Source organism: Notolepis coatsorum (genome assembly GCF_963971535.1).
Source record: "Notolepis coatsorum genome assembly, contig: SCAFFOLD_1775, whole genome shotgun sequence".
NCBI lineage: Eukaryota > Metazoa > Chordata > Actinopteri > Aulopiformes > Paralepididae > Notolepis > Notolepis coatsorum.
The window spans coordinates 2,855-16,261 of NW_028169602.1; the positions used below are offsets into that span (position 1 = coordinate 2,855).

General features: G+C 47.7%; 1 protein-coding gene across 1 annotated transcript; it reads right to left on the minus strand.

The window, feature by feature from the left end:
* Positions 1-4,032: 4,032 nt before the first annotated feature.
* igfals (insulin-like growth factor binding protein, acid labile subunit) lies at positions 4,033-5,766 on the minus strand (the record flags this gene model as incomplete). The annotated part of the gene is made up of 1 exon (XM_084339539.1): positions 4,033-5,766. One exon carries the CDS (start codon positions 5,764-5,766, stop codon positions 4,033-4,035), a length of 1,734 nt encoding a protein of 577 aa, XP_084195665.1.
* Between the last annotated feature and the right edge of the window lie 7,641 nt (positions 5,767-13,407).

Sequence of the window (13,407 nt, forward strand, 5' to 3'; positions counted from 1 at the left end):
AGGAACATGACATTGACCAGTTGTACAATAAAGACCAAGCATGGCTTTGTCAGTATTCCAATGTACCCAACCCCCCCCCCCCCCCCCCCACCTCCAATGTACAGCCCCACCCAACCCCACCCCACCTACCCAACCTCCTCCAATGTACAGTTTCTATGTCAAATGTAGGTCAGTATTCCAATGTACAGTGTCCCCCCCCCTACCCAACCCCCCCCCCCCCCCCACCTCCAATGTACAGCCCCACCCCACCTACCCAACCTCCCCCAATGCACAGTTTCTATGTCAAATGTATATACACTCTTTTTCTGGATTTTTTTAGTATCACAAACAGTACTGTATTTGAAAATCTGGTATGTCATAAATGTATAGATGTAGCAGTACTGTCTATCTGTATGTCGTGTGTGTCATATGATGAATTGAAAATGGGGGACCCTGATGGAAACAAGATGAAAGTCTTTCTCAGGTCTGCATCCTCTTAACAATTGTATGTATTGAGCTGTACTGTACTGTACCCATTCTGCAATCTGTTAATAAACTTTTCAATCAATTCAATCAATCAAACCCATGTACATGTCAAAATACTTCCCAAAGGTCAGTGGGATCACAACACCAGAGGGAGCTCCACAAATCATGTTAAACCCAGATTCGGCTCAAACAAGGGACTAAACACGTTTCGCAATTATGCCACATCAATGTGGAACGCCCTACCCAAAGCTGTAAAGGAATGTGAATCACTACCCACTTTCAAAAACACTCTCAAAAAACACCTACGGGAGACTGCAATTCGAAACTGGCCCCTGTAAATGTCCTAACACAACCCCCTCCAATGTACAGTAAAAATTACCAAGTATGGTTTTGTCAATATTCCAATGTAGTTTTGCTTGTACAGTGTCCCCCACCCACCCCTCCTACCCAACCTCCCCCCACCCACCCAACCACCTCCAATGTACAGTACCCCCCACCCCCCCACCTACCCAACCTCCTCCAATGTACAGTTTCTACGTCAAATATATATACTTTTTTTCTGGACTCTTTTCGTATCACAAACAGTACTGTATTTTCAAATCTGGTATGTCATAAATGTATAGATGTAGCAGTACTGTCTATCTGTATGTCATATATGTCATATATGTTACGATGACTTGAAAATGGGGGACCCTGATGTAAACAAGACGAAAGTCTTTCTCTGGTCTGCATCCCCTCAACAATTGTGTGTATATTGAGCCGTACTGTATTGTAAATCAAAGAGGTTGGGAACCACTGCTTATATGAGGGTGTTGGTTACATTTGATTGTCCTGAACAGGACTTGCTGTGTCAAAACATTCATTCTTTGTTATAATCAGTATTTCTGCGAGTGTGCGACTGCCCTCCTTTCACGCTTGCGTTTGATAATCAAACATATTTTGTTAAAGTTCCATGTGAAATTCAATGCATAGTTATATGTATTTCTTAACCCTTTCACTGCCACACGACAGAAGGCTAACCCTTTACTATCACACAACCGACGGCGATGCTCCATCATTAGCATCATTAGCTCCGCATCCGCGGTTGTGTGATAGTAAAGGGCTAACCTTCTGTATCGTCACAGTGAAAGGGTTAACCGGCTGTCGTGTGGCAGTGAAAGGGATCCCGCTTTTAGAGACATTGCTATACTGAATCAGTAAATCATTGTTAAAAACAAAGGCCACTACAGATCAGAGATTGAATTTATTTACATTTACATTTACAGTACATTTAGTCATTTAGCTGACGCATTTATCCAAAGCAACTTACAAAGTGTGCACAACAAGTCAGCAGGAAGGGTATAACTCTGGCAGCTAAGGGTCGGTGATATTGTTCGTCTAGCACAGCTGAATTTGAGTGCTTCACTTTGAGTGCATAGTAGTATAGACATAGTAGCATAGTAGCTAGTTGTATACTGTATAGAGGGGGATCTCAGGTGGCATAGAAGATGCAGAGCATAGGGATCTTGAGGGTGTGTCGTTGCGCCTTTTCTCCATTAGCTACGTTCAGCCTGGCTGGTTAGCCATCGCCAGGTCTGGTATGGTATGGTTGGGTTTGCGTCTCCATTGCGTGTCTTGTATAGTCTCTAGAGTCTAGGCAACCTTTTAAAAATTCACACCAACAACTGTGGCTAAACCATGATGATACAACAGTCCCAGCTGGCTTTGGCCAGGTTGTGAAAGGTGTCTGTCTCAGCCGGGGTCCAGCCGGGGTCCAGCCGGGTCTGGCCGGGTTCTAAAGACAACGGAGACGCTCACTGTGCGCCAGACAGGCCACAGCACGGCTAAACCCTGGCTAGTGGAGACGAGGCCACAGCACGGCTAAACCCTGGCTAGTGGAGACGAGGCCACAGCACGGCTAAACCCTGGCTAGTGGAGACAAGGCCACAGCTAAACCCTGGCTAGTGGAGACCAGGCCACAGCACGGCTAAACCCTGGCTAGTGGAGACGAGGCCACAGCACGGCTAAACCCTGGCTAGTGGAGACAAGGCCACAGCTAAACCCTGGCTAGTGGAGACCAGGCCACAGCACGGCTAAACCCTGGCTAGTGGAGACAAGGCCACAGCACGGCTAAACCCTGGCTAGTGGAGACGAGGCCACGGCACGGCTAAACCCTGGCTAGTGGAGACGAGGCCACAGCACGGCTAAACCCTGGCTAGTGGAGACAAGGCCACAGCACGGCTAAACCCTGGCTAGTGGAGACGAGGCCACAGCACGGCTAAACCCTGGCTAGTGGAGAGGAGGCCACAGCACGGCTAAACCCTGGCTAGTGGAGACAAGGCCACAGCGCGGCTAAACCCTGGCTAGTGGAGACGAGGCCACAGCTAAACCCTGGCTAGTGGAGACAAGGCCACAGCGCGGCTAAACCCTGGCTAGTGGAGACGAGGCCACAGCTAAACCCTGGCTAGTGGAGACCAGGCCACAGCACGGCTAAACCCTGGCTAGTGGAGACGAGGCCACAGCACGGCTAAACCCTGGCTAGTGGAGACAAGGCCACAGCTAAACCCTGGCTAGTGGAGACCAGGCCACAGCACGGCTAAACCCTGGCTAGTGGAGACAAGGCCACAGCACGGCTAAACCCTGGCTAGTGGAGACGAGGCCACGGCACGGCTAAACCCTGGCTAGTGGAGACGAGGCCACAGCACGGCTAAACCCTGGCTAGTGGAGACAAGGCCACAGCACGGCTAAACCCTGGCTAGTGGAGACGAGGCCACAGCACGGCTAAACCCTGGCTAGTGGAGAGGAGGCCACAGCACGGCTAAACCCTGGCTAGTGGAGACAAGGCCACAGCGCGGCTAAACCCTGGCTAGTGGAGACGAGGCCACAGCTAAACCCTGGCTAGTGGAGACGAGGCCACAGCTAAACCCTGGCTAGTGGAGACGAGGCCACAGCTAAACCCTGGCTAGTGGAGACGAGGCCACGGCACGGCTAAACCCTGGCTAGTGGAGACGAGGCCACAGCACGGCTAAACCCTGGCTAGTGGAGACGAGGCCACAGCACGGCTAAACCCTGGCTAGTGGAGACGAGGCCACAGCACGGCTAAACCCTGGCTAGTGGAGACAAGGCCACAGCACGGCTAAACCCTGGCTAGTGGAGACGAGGCCACAGCTAAACCCTGGCTAGTGGAGACGAGGCCACAGCACGGCTAAACCCTGGCTAGTGGAGACGAGGCCACAGCACGGCTAAACCCTGGCTAGTGGAGACGAGGCCACAGCACAGCTAAACCCTGGCTAGTGGAGACGAGGCCACAGCACAGCTAAACCCTGGCTAGTGGAGACGAGGCCACAGCACGGCTAAACCCTGGCTAGTGGAGACGAGGCCACAGCTAAACCCTGGCTAGTGGAGACGAGGCCACAGCACGGCTAAACCCTGGCTAGTGGAGACAAGGCCACAGCACGGCTAAACCCTGGCTAGTGGAGACAAGGCATCAGAAACCAGTTATTTATGTTATTGGAACTACTACAGACAACTATTGAAAAACATTAGTTAATATTCATTGACTGATTGTCTTCCTCTGTAGTCCTTTACTCAGCAGGTTAGTATCTGCTCACTGGGAATATCCCTCAGGTCGTGACCAACCAGGTTGGGTGGACTGCGGCACGTGATATTGTTGTAGATGGTGACCGTGGTGTCCGGTTCCTCGCCCTCCGCGTGGGTCTTGACCTGCCGCGGTATCACCAGCGGGTTCCTCAAACTGTAGTTCCTCAGCGGAAGGGCACGGCAATCGCAATCCCACTGGTTCCCCGACAGCAGAAGTTTTTCCAGGCTCTCGGGGAAATCCGGGGAAATGCTGGTCAAAGTGTTGTCCCTCAGGTCCAGGTAGCGCAGCTTGGGCAGCAGCTGTCTCGTGTCGTTCTGCAAGAACCGACGGAAGTGGTTGCTGGACAGAAGCAGATACTCCAGATTGGCGAGTCCGTAGAGGGTGTCGGCGGTGAGCGTCTCCAGCTTGTTGGAGCTCATGTCCAGCCCCAGGAGACCCACCAGCTCCACGAAGCTCTGCCGCTCCACCTCGGTGATGTTGTTGTGTTGCAGGAAGAGCCTCCTCAGGCCAGAGAGTCCGGTCAGCGCTCGGGTCGTGACCTTCGTGAGACAGCCCCGGTCCAGGTGGAGGCTGTGGAGCTTCGACAGGCCCCTGAACACGTGGTCGGGGAGCGTGCGGAAACAGCTCCCGGACAGGTTGATCACGGCCACGTGGGAGAGGCCCGAGAAGCTGCCCATCTGTGCCTCCTGCACCCGGTTGTTCTCGAGCTCCAGCACCTGCAGGTGGCCGAGCCCCTCGAAGATCCTCTCCCCCAGGGCGCGGATCCTGTTGTGGCTCAGACGCAGCTCCTCCAGGTACTGCAGGTCGCGGAAGGTCCTGGGCCGGATCCCGCCGATGGAGTTGTGAGACAGTCGCAGCACCAGGAGACTGTGGAGCCCCAGGAAGGTCTCGTCGTGGAGGCCGGTCAGTCTGTTGTTCGTCAGGTCCAACCACCGCAGCGACTTCATGCCCACGAAGGCCCTGGGCACCACGGTCACAATCTGATTCTGGGCCAGGTAGAGCTTTTGCAATTTCTGGAGCTTCAGGAACACGTTGGCCTTGATGACCTTGAGGTGATTTCCGGTCAGATCCAACTCCTTGAGCTCCGTGAGACTCTGGAACAGCTGGGGCTGCAGGTAGGCCAGTCTGTTCCCCGCCAGGACCAGCTCCCGCAGGCCATGCAGGTCGTGGAGAGCCGTCTCGGGCAGCACCGCCAGCGAGTTCCAGCCCAGGTTGAGGAGCCACATCTGGGAGAGACCGGCGAACAGCCTCTCCTCAATGCGCGACAGCTGGTTGTTGTTGAGACTGAGCGAGGCGAGGGCGGGCGTGTGCTGGAAGACGGCGCCCGGCAGCGACCGGATGCGATTCCGCTCGAGGTGGATGTGAGCCAACGCCCGGAGCCCTCGGAAGACGTGCGGGTCGAGCGTCACCAGTTGCCCGTTCTGTAGGTTCAAAAAGTCCAAGTTGGCCAGGTCCTTGAAGCAGGCGGCGGGCAGCGCGGTGAACAGGTTGGCGTCCAGCCAGAGGGAGTGCGTGGGCGCGGGCATGTCGGGGGGGATCTGCGTGAGGTTGCGGGCGCTGCAGTAGGCGTTGAGCTCGAAGCTGTAGTCGTCATAGTGGCAGCTGCAGCCGGCGGAGCAGGGGATGGGCTCCTCCGTCAGCTTCTCGTCCTCCGCGTCGGGGTCCGGCAGCACCGGCGAGGCCCCCAGGACCCACAGCGCCAACAGCACGGCGACGTGCATCACAGCTGTAGGTGGAAGATTTAAGCCACGTTAATTGTCAAAACAGTAATAAACGGTAAATGGCTGCTCAACGATCAGCTTGCCGCCCCGCCCCGCCCCGCCCCCCCCATCCCCAACTCCCACTTCTACATTACAACAATAACTGTGAACCGGACTTGCATTGCTGCACTATACACACTATACACTATTCCATCCATTGCAAGCCAATGCCCCCCCCCCCTCTATCCATTAACTCAACTGGATATTTATTTGCACTATCACTATTGCACTTGGGAAATTGATATTATATTATTGATATTATTATTAGTATATGCTATATATTCAGTATATGCCAGTGGTGATGCTCTAAACTCAATTTTGTTGTGCCAACAATGACAATAAAGATTCTATTCTATTCTATTTATAGCTCTTTTATCCAAAGCGCTTTACAATTTTGTTTCCTCACGTTCACCCGTTCACACACTGATGGCAGAGGCGACCATGCAAGGTGCCAACCTGCTCATCGGGAGCGGTGAGGGGTTAATAATAAGGACACTTCGACAAGCTGTCCCGGGAGGAGCGGGAATCGAACCGGGAACCTCCCGGGATTACCAGACGACTGCTCTACCTCCCGAGCCACTGTCGCCCCGTAATAATAAACACGACCATCGTTGAGAGACTGCTGAATATCGAATGTCTTCTTGTGTCAGAGCATGAATATCTTACCTTAAGATGTCAGTGGACCTGATTTGAGATCAGCAGGCAGTGGTACTGAAGCTCACTGAATAAGCAACCTTTGTGCATTAGTCTGTATGTGGAGCAGAGAGTCTGCCAAGCCACCCCCCGCCCCCCCAAAGCCAGACCCACCGAATCTGTGTAATTAACCCATTCACTTCCATTTTGCTTCTGTCATTTGTTGTCAGCAAGTTCAGGCCTATGGATTTTCTTCCATACAGATATGATAATTTGGGAAAATTAAAAAGCAAACATATCTTCTTCTTCTAATTAGCTCGCCGTCAACTTTGGTTAATATCTTGAATTTCATGTAACCTGATTTTATCCACGATTATATAGTATTCGAGCTATTAAAATCAAGTGACAATGTAATCATAGCTTTGGTGAGTTGCTCCTTGGAATTATTATGCACCGGATGTCGTTCTTTTAATGCACTCAAATACTACTCTGCACTCAGCACTGCAGCGCCCACGTTTCAGCAGTTTGAGGAACATTGTTACTCGGCTGAAAGAGTTGTACCTTTGTAGAGTTGTACCCATCAGAGCATGTATTTAGCATTTTAGCATCTAGCATTCTTATATTATATATTAGATTAGATTGGATTACCATATTATATATTGCATATATTTAGCATTTAGCATTTTTAGATTATATATTAGATTAGATTTAGACTATTGGAGTACTAGATTATATATTGCATATATTTAGCATTTAGCATTTCGTTTCTTTAGATTTAGATTATTAGATTATTATATTGTAAGTAAAGTAACCATATTTATTGTGGGGCAAAATAACTGAGAGGGCATACATACCCTCATCTCGCACCTTGTTGTCCGTATTATGCACATGTCCAGAGTTAACTATATTGTATATTGTTTAGACTGCCTTTTTATTCTATTTTTATTTTTACTTCTCCACTGTACTATAATGCTGTGACCTGTATGTCTCCTACTACCTGTACCCCCCCCCCTCCCCCATGCTGCTATCGTGCCTGAATTCCCCCAAGGGGATCAATAAAGGAATATATTATCTTGTCTTATCTTATCTTACCCTTCCTACTGACTTGTGGTACTTATCTTATCTTACCCTTCCTGCGGACTTGTGGTACTTATCTTATCTTACCCTTCCTGCGGACTTGTGGTACAGAACCTGTAAATCACTTTGGATAGAAGCCTTTCAGCTAAATGTGAATGTGAATGTGAATGTGAATGTGAATACTGTATCTATGACCCAATAAGGGTATATCGTTTCCAGTTGGCCTTTGCTGTTGACCAAAGCCAGGGCGAGGGTTCCATCGCAGAGTACATTTACTGTAGGTTTTGACTGATACAGAAATAGCAGAGAGAGATAACATGAACCCACTGCACTGAACCAGTGGCAGAAGTCATCACACCTTTCTTCCTCTCTGTCGTTAATTAATGGTTCACTGCAAAGCTTCTAAAAAAAAAGGAGAGAAATAAGAATTCAGGCTCAAATTGGGTCAATTCATGCCTCTCGTTGACTATCAGAGGCAAAGGTTCTGGTGAAAGGATTTGCTGTTTGATTTGCTTATCTGACATTTATGGATGCAGTCCGGGGTTACATTTCTAAATCATGGCCCTCAACGACACAAGGTTTCAAATGACTAACTTCTATTTTCTATTTACCCGGATTCTTGGTATTATGGGTTCTTTCTGACTGCCGTGAACCGGCTGCGGTCTAAAGGACAGCCGAGCGCTGGTGGGAACGTGCCCCGGCAACCGCGTACTGGAGGACATTTAGAGAAACACATTCCCCTGCACCCATAAAACAATACTTCTTTGTGTTTTCAATCCAAACCAATCGTTTTCTTTGTCTGATGTGTGGCATAGGGAAGGGGTTTACACTCAGTAGTACTAATTTATATATTTTATACCCAGTTTAATCACCTGTACATTGTATATTACTATTGCACTTTACTGTTACATTTGCTCTCTGGTTGGATGCCAAACTTATTTTGCTTGTACTGTACTTTGTGCTGCGTGACGACAATACATTTTAATCTAATGTAATCTAATCTGCTGCTGGCCACACATCGGGCTCTGCCAGGAGAGGTCTAGAGAAATGCACAGTATAATAAGTTACTTTATAGCTTTATAGCTTTACTTTATCAGTTATACGTTACAGTAAATATAGGCGATCAATAATTTGAATCTGAATATAAGTAAGAGTAAAAGTAAACAGTATACACAAGGTGCAGTATACACAAGGTGCAGTAAACACAAGGTGCAGTAAACACAAGGTGCAGTAAACACAAGGTACAGTATACACAAGGTGCAGTAAACACAAGGTGCAGTAAACACAAGGTGCAGTAAACACAAGGTGCAGTAAACACAAGGTACAGTAAACACAAGGTGCAGTAAACACAAGGTGCAGTAAACACAAGGTGCAGGTGCAGTAAACACAAGGTGCAGTATACACAAGGTGCAGTAAACACAAGGTGCAGTATACACAAGGTGCAGTAAACACAAGGTGCAGTAAACACAAGGTGCAGTATACACAAGGTGCAGTAAACACAAGGTGCAGTAAACACAAGGTGCAGTATACACAAGGTGCAGTAAACACAAGGTGCAGTAAACACAAGGTGCAGTAAACACAAGGTGCAGTAAACACAAGGTGCAGTATACACAAGGTGCAGTAAACACAAGGTGCAGTAAACACAAGGTGCAGTAAACACAAGGTGCAGTAAACACAAGGTGCAGTATACACAAGGTGCAGTAAACACAAGGTGCAGTAGACACAAGGTACAGTATACACAAGGTGCAGTATACACAAGGTGCAGTAAACACAAGGTGCAGTAAACACAAGGTGCAGTATACACAAGGTGCAGTAAACACAAGGTGCAGTAAACACAAGGTGCAGTAAACACAAGGTGCAGTAAACACAAGGTGCAGTATACACAAGGTGCAGTACACACAAGGTACAGTATACACAAGGTGCAGTAAACACAAGGTGCAGTAAACACAAGGTGCAGTAAACACAAGGTGCAGTAAACACAAGGTGCAGTATACACTAGGTGCAGTAAACACAAGGTGCAGTAAACACAAGGTGCAGTATACACAAGGTGCAGTAAACACAAGGTGCAGTATACACTAGGTGCAGTATACACTAGGTGCAGTATACACAAGGTGCAGTAAACACAAGGTGCAGTAAACACAAGGTGCAGTAAACACAAGGTGCAGTATACACAAGGTGCAGTAAACACAATGTGCAGTAAACACAAGGTGCAGTAAACACAAGGTGCAGTATACACAAGGTACAGTATACACAAGGTGCAGTAAACACAAGGTGCAGTAAACACAAGGTGCAGTAAACACAAGGTGCAGTAAACACAAGGTGCAGTATACACAAGGTGCAGTATACACAAGGTGCAGTATACACTAGGTGCAGTAAACACAAGGTGCAGTAAACACAAGGTGCAGTATACACTAGGTGCAGTATACACTAGGTGCAGTATACACAAGGTGCAGTAAACACAGTATACACAAGGTGCAGGATACAAAAGGTGCAGTATGTAAGGTGCAGTATACACAAGGTGCAGTATACACAAGGTACCCTAAGGTATGTGGTATACAGTTTCTTTAGCATGGGTAACCCTAGTGGAAATCCAACACCTACACCCAGGGGTGTAAAGTACTTGAGTAATTGTATTTCGTTACAATACTTAAGTACTGTTTTAGGGGATTTGTATTTTACTCGAGTATTATTAGGTTTGTATACTTGTACTTTTACTCAATTACATTTCAGAGAAGAAAAGCATACTTTTTACTCCTTACATTTAAAATGCAGACCTACAAAGTACAAAGTACAAATCTTGCAGGTCCAACTATTTTAATTAGTATATTTGTTTCTCTGGCCGAACTAACGTTAACGTTATTAATCCTGCGGTCGCACTTTATTTAAAAACAGCCAATCAAATCCCCATCAATGGAAAATGAACCCGCCCATACCCATGCTGATTGGTCCTTGTGCAAGACTAGAATGCTGGGATCTTTGATTAAACACATGCTATCAGAAGAATAGACAGTCAGAGTGACAAGCTACAGAAGATGGCCACAAACGAGTGATGAAGAGGACGAAACGAAACATTTCCGGAATAAACAAAGGTTTTTACTTTTACTTTTTCGTACTTTTAAAAGTAGAAACGTATTCACTTTTACTCAAGTGTGTTTTTAGCCTCGAGCCCAGCTCTCTGCGTTGCTACCAGCTTGGCTGGTCGTTCATACTAACACAATTGGCAGTGTTAGGGGTGGGAAAGCTGGTGGGTGGGGATCGGACATTGTGGACAGCGACTCCAACAGGTCGGTTGGTGCGCCTGTACAGCAGAATCAGGAAGTAACGGGGGCAGCGTGAGCCTCCCACGCGTTACTCCTGTCCTCGCCACTGAGAGATCGCACTGTACAGGTGAAAAGATGCGACAGCTGCCTCCTCGTGTACCGGAGGCCTGAATACTTTAGACAACAAATGTTTGTTTCCGCGTCTCTGATCGGCCAGGTCATTTCTGGTCATGTGACATGTACGCCCAATCGTGGGACCGCAAGTTTCTACACTCGTTAAGCTTAGGCGCTCTTTCGAAGTTGGTTATGGTTAGAGTTTGTCTTAGAGCATGGCGATAGAACGCCAGGTAGTTTGCAGGCTGTTAGACTCGGAAATAGGCGCAGAACTTGCTGTCCCACGATTGGCGCACATGTCACATGACCTGGCCAATCAGAGCAAAAAACTCGAACGCGGAAACAAACATTTGTTGTCGAAAGTATTCACGCGTACCGGAGGGGACACGTGATGCAAGGCTTGGTCCTCACTGCAGCCGACCAGTGGGAGGCATAGTCTAGCAACGTTCGAGACAGGGGAGGGGAGAATTGAAGGGAGAATTGGCGAGGCGAAATTGGGATGGGAGAAAAATAGGAAAAATAAGGAGAAAAAGTGTATAAAAAAAAAAGTGTGTTTTTAGCCAGATACTCTGACTTTTACTTGAGCACGATGTTGAGACGGTACCCATACTTTCACTTAAGTATAATTTCTGGGTACTTTTTACACCCCTGCCCTAAGGTACGTGGTATACAGGTTACCCCAGTGGAAACACAACACCTACACCTTACAGTGCTGGTGACAAGCTCCTCCCACATAGCTACAGGACCAAGCTCCTCCCACAGAGCTACAGGACCAAGCTCCTCCCACAGAGCTACAGGCCCAAGCTCCTCCCACAGAGCTACAGGCCCAAGTTCTCCCACAGAGCTACAGGACCAAGCTCCTCCCACAGAGCTACAGGCCCAAGCTCCTCCCACAGAGCTACAGGACCAAGCTCCTCCCACAGAGCTACAGGCCCAAGCTCCTCCCACAGAGCTACAGGACCAAGCTCCTCCCACAGAGCTACAGGACCAAGCTCCTCCCACAGAGCAGCTACAGGACCAAGCTCCTCCCACAGAGCTACAGGCCCAAGTTCTCCCACAGAGCTACAGGACCAAGCTCCTCCCACAGAGCTACAGGACCAAGCTCCTCCCACAGAGCTACAGGGCCAAGCTCCTCCCACAGAGCCACAGGACCAAGCTCCTCCCACAGAGCTACAGAACCAAGCTCCTCCCACAGAGCCACAGGACCAAGCTCCTCCCACAGAGCTACAGGACCAAGCTCCTCCCACAGAGCTACAGGACCAAGCAGTGTTAATTTTGGCAGCTATTTTCATTTGAGTTTTAGTCTTAGTCATGTGTCAAGTGCTCCTTTTTCGTTTTCATCATATTTAGTCATCTTCATTTATTTTTCGTTTAGTCAGTTTTAGTCAACTAAATGTCTGAGCATTTTAGTCTTAGTCAGTTTTTGTCTCAATTTTGTCTTTTTTGTTTTAGTCTAGATTTAGTCGACGAAAACGGATGACATTTTTGTCTATTTTTAGTTAATGGAAAAAAAACTTGTCAGAAGTAAAAAATAGTCAACATGGAACATTTTCTGATTTAAATTGCGTATTTATTTTTTAACCTAGGGGAATCTGAGTCTGTGGCACAAGTGATACACAGGAAGTATATATGTTGGTGTAGACATGGTCCAATGTATTGTTGCTCCTACAGTATATGTTGGTGTAGACATGGTCCAATGTATTATTGCTCCTACAGTATATGTTGGTGTAGACATGGTCCAATGTATTGTTGCTCCCGTCCTACAGTATATGTTGGTGTAGACATGGTCCAATGTATTGTTGCTCCTACAGTATATGTTGGTGTAGACATGGTCCAATGTATGCATCAAAGAGAGCATTACGGATGTGGTGACGTTGTTTCTGACCAGAGAGACGACGCTGAACTCTGTCTGTCTTCTGTTTGCTGTGTCTTTCCTTTCTCTCTGCCATGTCTGTCCTCTCTCTGCTGTGTCTGTCCTCTCTGTCATGTCTGTCCTCTCTCTCTCTGCTGTGTCTGGCAGCGGTTTATTCTATAACAGGATACTGTAAACTAAGTAAACAGAACACACAGTAGTACTAGTAGTAGTACACACTGATTGCAATCTTCTTGCATAAAAACATTATATAAAATCACATTCTGAGGTCAGTGTTAAAGTGCCACATGGAATAGGTTTGGTTAGTGGTTAGAGTTAGAGGTGGTCTAGGTCTGGTTAGGGTAACTTAGGGGTAGTTAAGCATTCATTATAATTTATTATTATTATTTAGATAGATGGATGTAAAGGGCTAGACCAACTCTTAACCCCTATCCGGACCTAGACCATGCACCTCTAAGTCACAACCCTAACTTAGGGGTTAAAGTTAGAGGTGGTCTAATATACTGTTTTTTAGTAATAACTATAAGTAATGGTATTTATTCAACAACAGGTGATTGTATAGATTAGTATTAGTTAGGGCTGACCTTCGAAGCTTTTTTTGGCAATCGAAGCTTCGGGGCCGAGCTTCGATTTTAATTCGAAGCT